Consider the following 15890-nt stretch of genomic DNA (forward strand, 5'->3'; position numbering starts at 1 on the left):
AAATGTGCCAGCATGAAACACTAATAATGTAAAGTCAAGATGCATGTTTTTTTTTCTACAACAGCTTTTCTATCAAGTACCTTAATTTTGTGTAGGAATCTGAAACCCCATAGTAGGAGGCAAATTCTGTCAGTAACCATTTCCACGATCCATGCAACAGTAAACTCCTTTGACGGAAGTGTTGGACTTTCATTGCAACTTCAAGGACAACATCATATGCGACTGTTTCTGCAACAGAACCACACTGCAAAATACATGTCAAATCCATCACAATTGGTAACTGGAGGAAATAAACACATGCAAATAAGAATTTCACTGAAATAATGTGGCGGATGTGGATAAATCAAAGCCTAATTATTTAGCACTCTGCAGATTCTCACCAAAGCAGACATAAGCACATTGAATTATATTTATACATCTATTACCACAATATATGCATGTAAATCATCACTTTGCATCTTATTATCTACTAACTGAAACATCAGCCTTTGGCCATATGCATGACCTTCCAAGTATCTCCCTCTATTTTAAATGATCAGTAAAAGTTCCATTATTAAAAGGTGTTTATTGTCCCCTTCCAAGTCAAGCAAACAGTTAGAAATGAGACCTCCCTCTATTATCTTTGATGTACTACTATCACCTCTCAATCACATAGGTGGTATGTGTCAAAAATTTCAAAAACATAAGTGGGATTGGTAAGATCAGAATCGATATAAAAAATCAAAAATCAAAATAATAATATTTACTGAATGATACAACAAAAAGTATTTTTAAAAATAAAAAAAACGTGGATTCTATATTTGATTAAATAATCGTATTACAGATTACAAAGTCTTTGTTTAGATCAATTTAATTAATTTTAGTTCTTTTCAATTAAATCAATTTTCAAATCCGATTAAAATCAATTTTGTATAATTCAATTAAAGTAATTTGTTTATATTAGATATAAAATTCAATTTAAATTGATTCAACGGTAGTTAGATTAATTAATTTAAAATCTGATTTAATTTAGCTAGTTTAATAAAATACATTGTTAGAATATTTAGGAATAAATATTCTATTAGGGATAAAGATTCTGTTTTTCTTTTTTTATAGAATAATTCTCCTAGAATAGGTCCCTATATTCGTGTATAAATAGGGGTTTATCTCTTGTAATAGAACAAAATTCCATATTGTTTTATATGGTATCAGAGCGAGATTAGGTTTAGGGTTATCCGCCCGAACCAATCCTCTTCCTTCTCTCTCTGTTCGCCACACGTTTTCCTTGCGTGCGTTTTTGTTCGCCGTCTTTACCGACCGAATCTCTACTTCTTCTCCCATGATCCCTCTTCCGCTTCTCGACCAAATCGCGACTTCTTCTCTCGCGATCTCTCTTCCACCGGCGACTTCTTCTCCTCTTTGGTGTCGCTGCATGGCTGCCTCCAGCACTCCGAAGTCGAATATCTCAATTTTTACCAACCACATCACTGCATTGCTCTCTTCCGAACTATTGGATGGTAAGAATTATTCCTTTTGGAGCTCTCATATTGAACTTTGGCTTGTTGGACAGAGTTATGAGACACATCTCACCCAAACGAAGAGGATATTCAAGTTGTCGATCATCCTTTATGAAAAAAGGTTGATGCTCATTTGTGGTGTATTATTCGAGCCACCATCCATCCATCTCTTAAGGATGTCTTCCGCACTCACAAGACCTGCAAAGTTGTTTGGACGCAGGCTCAACAACTCTTTACAAATACTTCTCGGTGACTCTATCAAGTTTGTGAAGATCTCATGACCATTCTCAGTACCCATCAGATTAAGGATTCTATGTCAACTTATCTAGGTTCAGTCTCTCGCCTTCTTTGTGACTTTAATGAATTGCTCCCACCTGCGGCCACTCCTATTGCAGAGCTTGAAAATCAGAAGAAATTTTTTTATGTCTCTTGCTTTATATGATCTACCCACAAAATATTCCCATGTTCGTGATCATATCCTGGGTAGCCCCACAGAGGCCACCATGGACAGTACCTGGGCGACTCTCCTTCGTGTCCCTGTCAAAATCTTGACGGTACCTCCTTCCATTTCTGTTGACTCATCGGCTTTGGTTTCTCAGAACAAAAACAGACCTTTACCTCATAAGGGTGGCAAAGGACGTCCTTGGTGTGATCATTGCCACCGACCAGGACACACAATTGATAAATGTTGGAGTCTACATGGTCGACCTCCCCGTGCTGCATAGATCATCCAGAGTTCTGTTGCTCCTTCAGCTTCCACTTCACAGTTGCCACCAGATCCGACCCCACCGCCTTCCTATGACGACTTTCTGAAATGGTATAAGGATCGAAAGACTTCCGATTCCCCTGCTGCCGTTGCACTAACTGGTAATTCCTTTACTGGCATATCTCACTCTTCGAGTCCTTGGTTTTTGATTCCGGGGCCACCAATCATATCACTGGTAATAAATCTTTTTTTTATTCTTTCTCTACTTCTGGTTATTTACCTTTTGTCACTATTGAAGTCGACTGTCACTTTGTCAGAGAAAAAGTTATATCTGGTGAAATATCTACTAGTTTTGTTAACTCACAGGATCAACTAGCAGATATATTCACCAAGTCACTAAGAGATCCTCAAATTGACTATATATGTAACAAGCTGGCTACATATGATTTATATTCTCCAGCTTGAGGGAGAGTGTTAGAATATTTAGGGATAAAAATTCTGTTAAGGATAAATATTCTGTTAGGGATAAATATTTTGTTTTTCTTTATAGAATAATTCTCCTAAAATAAGTCCCTATATTCATGTATAAATAGGGGCTTATCTCTTGTAATAAAGTAAGATTCCATATTATTTTACATGGTATCAGAGTGAGGTTAGGTTTAGAGGGTTAGGTTTAGGGTTATCCGCCCGAACCAATCCTCTTCCTTCTCTCTCTGTTCGCCACGCCTTTTCCTCGCGTGTGTTTCTGTTCGCCGTTTTTATCAACCGGATCGCGACTTCTTCTCTCACGATCCCTCTTCCATCGGCAACTTCTCCTCTCGGCTCACTGCTTTCGGCTGTCAATTTCGAATCAACAGAGATGATCCTTCAGGTGGCACCTCTATCATCCGCCTTCCTCGTCGCACGTTTTCCTCATCGCGACATAGCAATCGCAGGCAACCACAGTGCCGCCAGGAGCAAATACAAAAGAGAGCGAGCAACGCATGAATGCTTTAGATGGCGAAACAGGCTTTCGGACGCCCTTGGTGTGATCATTGTCACCGATCAGGACACATGATTGATAAATATTGGAGTCTACATGGCCGACCTTCCTGTGCTACGCAGATCGTTCAGAGTTCTGTTGCTCCCTCAAATCCGACTCCACCGCCTTCCTATAACGACTTTCTGAAATGGTATGAGGATCGAAAGGTCTCTGATTCCCCTGTTGCCGTTGCACTCACTGGTAATTCCTTTGCTGGCATATCTCGCTCTTCAAGTTCTTGGGTTCTTAATTCCGGGGCCACCGATCATATAACTAGTAATAGATCACTTTTTTCTTCTCTCTCTACTTCTGGTTATTTACCCTTTGTCACCATGACAAATGGTTCTCAAATTCAGTCTCAGGGTGTCGGTATTGTTCATCATTCTTCATCTCTTTCTATTCATAATGTTCTTTATGTTCCTGGTGCTCCTTTAATTTATTATCAATTAGTCAGCTTACTCGGTCTCTTGACTGTGTTATCTCGTTTACTAAATCTTCTGTTTCCTTACAAGACCGGAGTACGGGAAGGATGATTGACTTCGGATATGAGTCTCATAGCCTATATCGGCTTCAGCAGTCCTCTCTTGTTGGTTCGGCGGCGACATCTCCCCTTCTTATTCATGCTCAGTTGGGACATCCAAGTCTTGATAAGTTGAAACAATTACATCCTGGTCTTTCTCATTTAAATTCTTTATCTTGTGAATCATGTCAATTAGGAAAAGCATGTTAGTAGTTCTTTTTCTCCTCGCACTGTGAGTCGGGCTACGTCACCTTTTGCTTTGGTTCATTCCGATATTTGGGGTCCTAGTCATGTTTCTTCTACATTGGGGTCACGATACTTTGTTACATTTATAGACGATTTTTCCCGTTGCACTTGGTTATATTTGATGAAGGATCGTTCGGAGTTGTTTTCTCTTTTTCAATCTTTTTTCTATGAAATTAAAACTCAATTTGATATTTCTCTTCGAACCTTACAGAGTGATAATGCACGTGAGTATCTATCTACTCCATTTCAGACCTTCTTAGCGTCTCATGGTGTTGCATCGGACGTCTTGTCCTTATACCCCTCAACAGAATGGAGTTGCTGAACGCAAAAATCGTCATCTTCTTGAGACCACCCGGACTCTTCTTCTTCATTCTCATGTTCCTCTTCTATTTTGAGGTGACGATGTACTTACTGCGTGTTATCTCATCAATCGCATGCCTTCCTCCACTCTACAAGGTCAAATACCTCATCATATTCTTTATCCTCATTAATCTCTTCATCCTTTACCACCTAAGGTCTTTGGTTCTATATGTTTTGCTCATGCTCTCGATCCTGGCATTGATAAACTCTCTCCCCGATCTCATAAGTGTGTCTTCCTTGGATACCCACGGTCTCAAAAAGGATACAAGTGTTATTCCTCTACTCTCCATCGGTACTTCATCTCTGTTGATGTCACGTTCTTTGATTTGATTCCATTTTTTGGGCATAACGGATCTCCGTCCGAGTTTTCTCCTTCTACGCTTGCACTAATGGCTATCTTTTATCCTCCAAAGGAGTCTCTGTCGCCTTCGGAGACATCTCCATTGCAGGTTTATCAGCGTCGTCCTTGTCCTGCTTTGCCGCCGACCACCACTGACACTGCCATGGATACATCTTTGGAGCCAAGTCTTTCACCTCGTCCTCCGGTCCCATCTCCTGAGTCTGATATTCCCATTGCACTTCGGAAAGGTGTGTGTTCCACTCGTAATCCTTCTCCTCATTATGTTTCTTTGAGTTATCATCGTGTTTCTCCTTCCTATTTTGCTTGTCTTTCCTCCTTGTCATCTGTTTCTCTTCCGAAGACTGCAGGTGATGTCTTTGCCCATCCAGGATGGAAACAGGCTATGCTCGATGAAATGTGTGCCTTACAGAGCAGTGGGACTTGGGACCTCGTTCCTCTACCGCCAGGGAAGTCAGTTGTCCATTGTCGATGGGTATATACAGTGAAGGTTGGTCCAGACGGAAAAGTTGACTGACTTAAGGCTCGCCTCGTTGCTAAAGGATATACTCAGATCTTCGAATTGGATTATGGAGATACTTTTGTCCTGTTGCCAAGCTGTCCTCTGTGCGCTTATTCTTGTCCATTGCTGCAATTCGACATTGATCTCTTTATCAATTGGACATCAAAAATACTTTCTTACATGGTGACCTGCTCGAGGAAGTCTACATGGAGCAACCTCCATATTTTGTTGCTCAGGGGGAGTCTTCTGGTCTTGTATGTCGTCTGCGAAAATCTTTATATGGCCTCAAACAGTCTCCCAGAGCATGGTTCGGTAGATTTAGTACTGTAATTCAACAGTTTGGCATGACTCGGAGTGAGGCTGACCATTCTGTCTTTTATCGTCACTCATCTACTAGTTGCATCTACTTAGTAGCTTATGTTGATGATATTGTTATCACAGGTAGTGATCATCTTGAAATTTCACAGGTGAAACAGTAACTTTTCAAACATTTTCAGACAAAAGATCTCGACAAACTTAAATATTTTTTAGGGATAAAGGTAGCATAATCCAAAGATGGGATTATTATATCCCAAAGAAAGTATGCAATGGATATTCTAGAAGAAACAGGCATGTTAAACTCAAAAACAGTTGACACACCTATGGATCCTAATGTCAAGCTCATGCCAAATCAAGGGGAGCCTCTTCCAGATCCTGAACGATACAGACGATTAGTAGGGAGATTAAGCTACTTTACTATTACTCGTCCGGATATCTCTTTTGCAGTAAGTGTAATAAGTCAGTTTCTCAACTCTCCATGTAAGGAACATTGGGATACTGTGACACGTATTATCCAATGTATCAGAGGTGCTCCAGGAAAGGGTCTTTTGTACGGAGACAAAGGACATACTCGAGTCGTAGGCTATTCTGATGCAGATTGGGCAGGATCTCCCATTGATAGGAAATCTACTTCTGGTTTTTGTATATTTATCGGAGATAACCTTATTTCTTGGAAAAGCAAAAAGTAAAATGTTGTGGTAAGATCCAGTACAGAGACAGAATATCGAGCTATGGTCATAGCCAGTCAAGAGCTTATATGGCTCAAACAATTGTTTCAAGAGCTAAGATTTGGAGAGGTTACACAAATATCACTTATATATGACAATCAAACCACCATGCATATCGCTTTGAATCCAGTTTTCCATAAGAGAACAAAGTATATTGAAGTCGACTGTCACTTTGTCAGAGAAAAAGTCATATCTAGTAAAATATCTACTAGTTTTGTTAGCTCACAGGATTAACTAGCAGATAGATTCACCAAATCACTGAGAGGTCCTCGAATTGACTATATATGTAACAAGCTGGGTACATATGATTTATATTCTACAGCTTGAGGGGGAGTGTTAGAATATTTAGGAATAAATATTCTGTTAGGGATAAATATTCTGTTTTTCTTTTTTTTATAGAATAATTCTCCTAGAATAGGTCCCTATATTCGTGTATAAATAGAGGCTTATCTCTTGTAATAGAACAAGATTCCATATTGTTTTATATACATAAACTTAATTTATTAATTCAAAGTCTATAACTTAATTCAATTAGTAAATTATTTAAACTCAATTGATTTATTTAATGAAATTTTAGAATTATGAATATATTAATTAAACTTAAACCAAATTTAAATAATTTTAATTCTTTAAATTAAATGATAGTAGTTAAGCTGTTTATTAAATTCATTAACTAGTAGCAAACTATTAAATATTAATAATTATTAACTTTATTAATATTAATCAATTTTTAAATTATTAATGATCATTAAAATTCATAACTAATTACATTTAATTGTTAATTAAATTACTTTGGCAATGTGAGACCACCATAGTCCATTTGTTCTCTAATCATATAGGAGTGCTAGATGAAGAAGACAAACTCCTTTCTTGCAACAACGCTCTTACAGCCATCTTCCTCCTAGAAGACGCTCAAGAACAAGTAAATATAGTCATCTTCTCTCACATAGTTGTACGATGCACATTGTTGGTCAATCTACCTCCATACAACACCGATCTTCCTCATAGAGCAAACTATTTGTTTCCTCATGCACGGCGCGCAAGAACAAGCAAACATAGTCATCTTCTCTCACACATGGTTGTACGATGCACATTGTTGGCCAGTCTACCTCCATACAACACCAATCTTCCTCGCAGAGCAAACTATTGGTCTCCTCATGCATTCTCTCTCTAAATCACTAGTGATACTCTTCCGAATATACCCCAAACATTCCCACTTCAGCTAGCACCAAGTGGGAATCAGAGATATTGGTCTGAATCAAGCAATTTTGCTCTAATTTAACCAATTTCTCTAATATCTCAGTCGATTATCACCAAACATCACAAAATTGTATAAATTCATCATTTGTTTTTTAAGATTCATAGAATCCATAAAGGTATCCAAGAATCGTCCAATTGGATCAACATTCTTTGATCTGAATCCAACTCAACCAATCCATATATCAGCTATGTTTGCCAACCATGCTCGATCATCTTCATGTCAGTATTTGTTCATATTTGCTATCAAGTGAATAGCACCATCATAAGGAAAGCTCATTTGCATCCAAACATTCCAGATTGCAGCACTTTGTTAAATAAGAGTCATCAGGTAGCAATTCTTTCAATTGGATTTACTTGGCTGAAAGATGCTACTCATATGTATTAGTTCTACTGTACAAGATTCCAGGTATCACTTCCATCATGGAAAAAAATGGAATCGGCATATAACCGTAGTTATCATTTAGGATGTAGTTTAGAATCAATTTACTGACAGTCAAGTAAAGTGTCACCAAACTAGCCATGATTGTTAATGATGCTGACAATCAATATCCACGTTTCCTTTTAAAACCTTTAACTGATTCTATTTCACATCTATCATAAGTATCCATCAAGAACCTGCAGAGATTATTTTCCTCAAAAACACACGTTTTGTTTTGTGTACAATAGTTTGCTAACCATGGTACTATGTGCAGTAAGTTGTACATCAGTAGTATTTCTACAGTCACTTTCACTCTTGCAAATGTGTTCTTTAATCTCCTAGTCTCCTAAATGAGTTCCTGTTGCATCTCTATCCCAACTGCTGTTGTTGGCTGACTGCTAGCATAATTTAGCAGGATAAATACATCACTTTCACTGACTGAAGATCATGCAATGCTAAGCAGCACAATCGAAATGTATCATTCTAGCAAATTACTATAACTCAAAACTAATCAAGATGGTTAATTTACTAATTTCTAATGTTCTACCAGTGTCGATCAGTCACATTGTGCCAACACTCAGCAAGCTTTGTCCCACTTTGGCAATTTTTAGAATTAAACAAATGGAAGAAAATGATAGGAGTAAAATTTACATGAATCCATCTCCGCTCATATAGAAGTAAAATTGAGTAAAAATTATTTTAAATTCAACTATCTAGTTAATTTAATCTTTTTAAAAGTAAAAAAATGTGAAAAAGAATATTAAATAAGTTAAGTCATCTAAATCCATCACAACATGCATTAACAACTACCGATGTATGTCGTGTGACTGTATGATATAATATAATAAAATTTTAATTTTATTGTATGTCTAATTGCTACTGCTTTATTTATAAGAAAAAGATAAGTGAAAGACTATTTAAAGTGTGTAACAAATATAAATTCAGCTTGGCTCAGCATGCTTCGATGTTTGCTGAAGTGTCAAATGTCACCACAACACTACGGCAAAATTATACTATTCTGGCCAAGGATCAAAATTCTGGAACAGGATGAATTTTAGAGCTTGGTCGGAATATCTTAAAACAGTTGTGTTTGTTCTTTCCAAGCATTATCAGCAACTTATGCAATCTTAACAGCAGGTAACTCCATAAAACAGATAGCTCCCACCATGACAAACAGCACAGATATAAAAGTGGGTACTCATAGATTATACTCTCAGTTAGGGTCGACAGCATGATCTTAAAGGCTGCGTTTGGAAATGAGGGACACGAGAGACAGTGACAGAAATACAAAAATACAGAAGACAATATAGACAGTGACAGAATATAAATTGTATCTGTCTCATGTTTGGTAATACAAAATACAAGAACAAAATCTCTCACTTAAAAGACTAAATTACCCTTCCTAACCCTATACCTAAAACAAAACTTTACCATCGTCTATTCGTCATCTTCCGCGTCCCTTCTCTCCTTCGTCCTCCGCACTGCCTTCTTCCCTCCGCACCGCCTCGCCTTCAAGCTTCGATCGCCTCCTTCGCACCGCCCCCGCCCCGCTTTCGATCGTGTCCTCCGCACCACCTTCAAGCTTCGATCGCGTCCTCCGCACCGCCTTCAAGCTTCAACGATCGCACATCTGCAGTCTACACCGTCGTGAGTGAGGCGGCAAAAGCAACGGCGACGCGGCCGGCGGCTCCGCTCCGGTGGCCCTCCGCATCATGCACCGCAGCCTCACATTTGCCCCATCTTCCCCTGCCGAGTGCTATTGCCGCAGTCGATTTTCAGTTTGGTGATTTTTAGGTATCTTAGATTTTTTCTTTCTTTCTGCTTGGTCATTGCTAATCATCCTCAGTGCATCCTCATTGCTAATCATCCTCAGTGCATCTTTATTCCATTCTACATCAATAGAAAGTATTTTAGATTTTTAGGTATCTTAGATTTTTAGGCATCTTAATTTTTAGTTTCTTGCTTGCTTTTGCTGCACTTGTTTCTCGGCGATATTGCCTTTATTAGCATATATATTGGTTGGTGATGTATTGATCCTTACTGCTCAAGTTTTTGAGGCAAATGATTAGCTAAACAACAGTAATATGGAACACAAGGTAAGCTTTATATTGCGCATGTATTATAATTCACCTTCAATTGGTGAGTATCCTGTTTTGAAGCATAATTCTTTGTTGAGGTGTGACAACTGACAAGTGGTAATGGTTTTAAACTTTCTGAAGCGGTGGGGCAGTTCATGGCTTCTAGGTATGTCTTCAACTTTCTTCCTTCTCACCGAATTTTTTGGACTGATCGGCGAGTTGCAGATCAACGGACTTCATTGTTGTCGATGAGTTGCAGTTGCAGATCTTCAACTTCGTTGGTGTCCAGGAGTTCATGGAGGTGTGGTTGTGGGGACCAGCCGATTCTACTCAAATCTAATAGCAACGCAAATCCAGGGAGAAGATTTTGGAGGTGCCCTAACTGGAATGTAAGTTGTTTCTTCCATCGCACCAAAGTGGAATCCATTTTTAGCTCTTCAACCAAATTGCTTGGTAGCGTTTATGTTTGTGATCGTTGCAGACCTCGAATAGCTGTAATTTCTTTAACTGGGCCGACAAGAAAGAAAAATCAGACACTATTACAGCTGATATATCTCATTCAGCCATTGCATCAGATGTGTTACACGAAGAATCGAGACGAAAGATCATGAAACTAAAGAAAAAGCTAGATGCTGAGAGGAGGAAATCAAATGGTCTTGTGCTGGCTACTGTGGTTTCATGGGCAGTGACTGTTTTTACTCTTCTGTATTGTATTAGTGGTAGGGGTTAATATTCTGTCGATAGGCAAGCTTTTGATATATGTATTAGTAGTAGGGGTTAAATGTGGTTAGACAACTGATGCTGATGCAAAATGATAATATCTGTTTTTGATAATTTGACAAACGGCAATGCTTTTGTACTGTGGTTAGACAAACGGCAAACTATAATTTGTTTGATGCCTGTTTGTTGCTATTATCAAAAACAGATATTATCATTTTGCATCAGCATCAGTTGTCTAACCACATTGGTAACCCCTACTACTAATACATATATCAAAAGCTTGCCTATCGACAGAATATTAACCCCTACCACTAATACAATACAGAAGAGTAAAAACAGTCACTGCCCATGAAACCACAGTAGCCAGCACAAGACCATTTGATTTCCTCCTCTTAGCATCTAGCTTTTTCTTTAGTTTCATGATCTTTCGTCTCGATTCTTCGTGTAACACATCTGATGCAATGGCTGAATGAGATATATCAACTGTAATAGTGTCTGATTTTTCTTTCTTGTCGACCCAGTTAAAGAAATTACAGCTATTCGAGGTCTGCAACGATCACAAACATAAACGCTACCAAGCAATTTGGTTGAAGAGCTAAAAATGGATTCCACTTTGGTGCGATGGAAGAAACAACTTACATTTCAGTTAGGGCACCTCCAAAATCTTCTCCCTGGATTTGCGTTGCTATTAGATTTGAGTAGAATCGGCTGGTCCCCACAACCACACCTCCATGAACTCCTGGACACCAACGAAGTTGAAGATCTGCAACTGCAACTCATCGACAACAATGAAGTCCGTTGATCTGCAACTCGCCGATCAGTCCAAAAAATTCGATGAGAAGGAAGAAAGTTGAAGACATACTTGGAAGCCATGAACTGCCCCACCGCTTCAGAAAGTTTAAAACCATTACCACTTGTCAGTTGTCACACCTCAACAAAGAATCATGCTTCAAAACAGGATACTCACCAATTGAAGGTGAATTATAATACATGCGCAATATAAAACTTACCTTGTGTTCCATATTACTGTTGTTTAGCTAATCATTTGCCTCAAAAACTTGAGCAGTAAGGATCAATACATCACCAACCAATATATATGCTAATAAAGGCAATATCGCCGAGAAACAAGTGCAGCAAAAGCAAGCAAGAAACTAAAAATTAAGATGCCTAAAAATCTAAGATACCTAAAAATCTAAAATACTTTCTATTGATGTAGAATGGAATAAAGATGCACTGAGGATGATTAGCAATGAGGATGCACTGAGGATGATTAGCAATGACCAAGCAGAAAGAAAGAAAAAATCTAAGATACCTAAAAATCACCAAACTGAAAACCGACTGCGGCAATAGCACTCGGCAGGGGAAGATGGGGCAAATGTGAGGCTGCGGTGCATGATGCGGAGGGCCACCGGAGCGGAGCCGCCGGCCGCGTCGCCGTCGCTTTTGCCGCCTCGCTCACGGCGGTGTAGACTGCAGATGTGCGATCGTTGAAGCTTGAAGGCGGTGCGGAGGACGCGATCGAAGTTTGAAGGTGGTGCGGAGGACACGATCGAAAGCGGGGCGGGGGCGGTGCGAAGGAGGCGATCGAAGCTTGAAGGCGAGGCGGTGCGGAGGGAAGAAGGCGGAGGACGGAGGACGAAGGAGAGAAGGGACGCGGAAGATGACGAATAGACGATGGTAAAGTTTTGTTTTAGGTATAGGGTTAGGAAGAGTAATTTAGTCTTTTAAGTGAGAGATTTTGTTTTTGTATTTTGTATTACCAAACATGAGACAGATACAATTTATATTCTGTCACTGTCTATACTGTCTTCTGTATTTTTGTATTTCTGTCACTGTCTCTCGTGTCCCTCATTTCCAAACGCAGCCAAAATGAATGGGAGTAGAATATTAAATTCAAATATTAAGTTGAAGCGATAATGGAGCAACATGAGAAATACAGCATTCCGTAAAGTGGAAAAAGAACTACAAGGTCAGACATCCATTAACTCCTTTCATATATAAGACAAAGAGAGCAGTATTAGATTTTTAATATAGAAGCGTAAGCTAATATATTGCTTTAATAAGATATTGGTGTAGCACAGAGAAATATTGCTATAACAATAAGCATGTGAATGATTTAACTCCTAAAGCACTACATTCATGCCCTGTTTACTTGGGAGGGCGGAAAGTAAATCAGTGGAAAACTTTCCTCAGTATGTATCCATCCATTGTTTACTTTTATAACTTTTTAAGAAAGGATGGAAATTTTATCCATCAGCGGATCATTTTCTCCCCAAAATCTGTCACCCCGAAATCGGGCGGAACGCGACGGACGGACGAAAAATAAAAATAAAAATTCTTTCCGCCTTTCGCGAGAGCGCACCCACCCAATTCTCCTCTTCTTCTCCTCTGCCGCCGGCGCACCCGATTCTTCTCCTCCTCTGCCGCAGGCGCACCCGTTTCTTCTCTTCTTCTCCTCTGCCACCGGCGCACCCGATTCTTCTCCTCCTCACCCGATTCTTCTCCTCCTCTGCCGTCGGCGCACCCGATTCTTCTTCTCTTCTGCCACCGGCGTGCCACAGAAGGTGTGGAGCAGGGCGTCCCCGACGCGGCTCTGCTCCGCGACCGCGGAGAGTCCGAAGTCGGAGACCTTGAGGTCGCCATTCTCGTCGACGAGCAGGTTCTCTGGCTTCAAGTCGCGGTGGAAGACGAGCTGCTGGAAGCATCGACGGGCGACGTCCTCGCGGAGCCGACCCTTGGAGACGCGGGAGAAAAGCTTCCCGCCACGGACGTACTCCATGACGAAGTAGATCTCGGTCGGTGCTGCGTGGGTGCTGAGCTCCAGCACCCATCGATGGTGGCGGCGGCGAGGTCCCTGTGGAATGCGAGTCCTCCGTTTACTCTGCGCGGGTGCAGAGATTTCCTTTCTCCTCCCTGGGGATTTATTTTCCCTAGGGATTCCTTTCTTTTCTTCATCCGTTGTATGAAGTAAACATAGGGTCAATGATTGATATGTCTGAAAAAATTTTAAAAACTTTCATGGATTAGTATTGCCTACAATGCATGAAAATAAAAGTTTTAAGATAGGAAGGAATATGAAAGCAGTGAAATTATATGTCGCACAATTTATACACAAACAAATGAAAATTCAAAGAAAACCGACAAGGAGCTAAGAGTCAGTGTTGGGATAGTATTTTTGATCCTTGTTGAGTGAATACAGTTCCAGCTCTCTGGCGTTATGCTATTCTCTTACATTAGAATGGTTTGGCAATCCAAAGAGCACCAAATTAAAAAGCTGAAGAATTAATTATGCAGCATAGAATTAAGAAGGAAACAGATAAGATATTTTCTGAGTAACATATAAGAATGCATCTAAACATGATCGTTTGATCTTCATAGTTCAAGTAAATTGAAGAGGATGTTGATAATTATTAGCTATAAATATATTTCCTAGAATATAGGACCCTAAATCTGTATATAAATAGGGTCTTATATCTTGTAAAGGAGATAAAAAATCTTTTGTTATTTTAGTAACATGGTATCAGAGCCAAGAAATTAGAGTTTTTTTTCCCGATGCCGACTTCTTCCTCACGCGAGCATCCTCACGAGAAAAGCCCTAGCGTGAAGTTAGGCTTTTCTCTCGCACGAAGAGCCCTGTTCATCCTCTCCGCACGGCACTGAAGGTCTTCGTCTTCCTCCCCGCGCCGCGCCCCTCTAGCCGACCGCAGTTCCGCCGTTGTGCTCCGCCCAATTCCACCACTGTGTTCCGCTCGGTTCTGCCGCTAGCTCTCTTCCTCCTCTCGACGGCGCCGCCTCCCATCGAGAAACTCCGTCCACTTGGCTGGCGCACGGTGATCCTTTCTCGCAATTGGCGATTTCGATTTAGTGTTGCGTTCGAGGTGTTATCGTCTGGGACCCATAGATCTGTCGCTTTGTTGTTTGTGTTGAAATAGGATTCTGCTTCCATTCACAGTTCAGAATCCTATCAAAACCTTCCTTCGCCCGAAGCCGTAATATAGCCATCAAAACCTTCGCTAGCACTCCCAACAGTCGTCCTTCTTCCAGGTTTAGGGTTCACGACGTCGTCCCACGCCGCAGGTTGAATTTTAGTTGTCGTCCTTCGCTGGAACTCCCAGACAGCCTCTTTTCCCTTCCCTATGTTTCGTCTCACAGCAGTAAGCTTCTTCTTTGGAATTCTTCTTCGTCTCACAGCAGTAAGGTAAATCTCTTCCTCTGTGAGTTTGTTCGGTCTTTGGGAGCTGCGTATCTTTGGACTTCCTTCAATAAAGATCAGAGTTATTTAGTTTCTTTTGTGAATAAAATCTTATGGCTGAAAATAAACCTTCTATCATGATGGATATGGTACCTGTGGTGTCTAAAATTACGGATTATAAATTAAATGATTCGAACTATTTAGATTGGAGTAAAACTGTCCGTCTTCATCTACGAAATATTGACAAAGATGGGCATTTGACTGATGATCCGCCACAAGATGATTCAAAACATATATGGTTTAGACAAGATGCTCGCTTATTCCTTCAAATTCGGAATTATATTGATAATGAGGTAATTGATTTAATTAATCACTGTGAATTCGTTAAAGAATTGATGGATTATCTAGACTTTTTGTAATCTGGAAAAGGAAATCTCACCAGTATGTATGAGGTTTGCAAAGCTTTTTACCGTGTGAAAAAACAAGATCAACCTCTGATTAATTATTTTATGGCTTTCAAAAAGATATATGAGGAGCTTAATATGTTGCTACCCTTTAGTCCTGATGTGAATATTCAACAACGTCAACGGGAGCAGATGGCTATCATAAACTTCCTTGCTGGCATATCACCTGACTTCGAATCTACTAAATCACAAATTTTACCTAGTTCTGAGGTCTCCTCGTTACAAGAAATGTTCAACCGCATTCTTCATACAAAAAATACCACACCTGTTCCACCTAGTGGTGCTTTAGTGAGTCGCAATAATAATTATGTGTCAAAAAAATCAACTATTCACAATAAAAACAAAGGAGGAGACTCACAAGACTTTGAAACTCGGACATCAAATTCTAGTGGTATTATATGTAACTATTGTCGTAAGTCAAATCATATAAAGTTTGAGTGCAGAAAACTTCAGTATAAAAATCAACAAAAACATCTGGCTCATATTGCATCCACTAAAGATCC

At 39.8% G+C, this 15890-nt stretch overlaps 1 protein-coding gene across 3 annotated transcripts in view; it reads right to left on the bottom strand.

Moving 5' to 3' along the window:
* LOC141816107 (uncharacterized) overlaps positions 1–15890 on the bottom strand; it is a 45172-nt gene that overhangs the window by 12717 nt on the left and 16565 nt on the right. For all 3 annotated transcript variants that reach the window (XM_074703941.1, XM_074703942.1, XM_074703940.1), the window contains one exon: positions 81–244. In XM_074703941.1, coding sequence (XP_074560042.1) covers positions 81–244 — 164 coding nt within the window. The remainder of the gene's footprint in view (positions 1–80; positions 245–15890) is intronic.

The sequence above is a fragment of the Curcuma longa genome, unplaced genomic scaffold (assembly GCF_044706935.1).
Source record: "Curcuma longa cultivar G26 ecotype Majalengka, Jawa Barat unplaced genomic scaffold, ITB_CL_G26_1.1 contig_143, whole genome shotgun sequence".
Lineage (NCBI taxonomy): Eukaryota > Viridiplantae > Streptophyta > Magnoliopsida > Zingiberales > Zingiberaceae > Curcuma > Curcuma longa.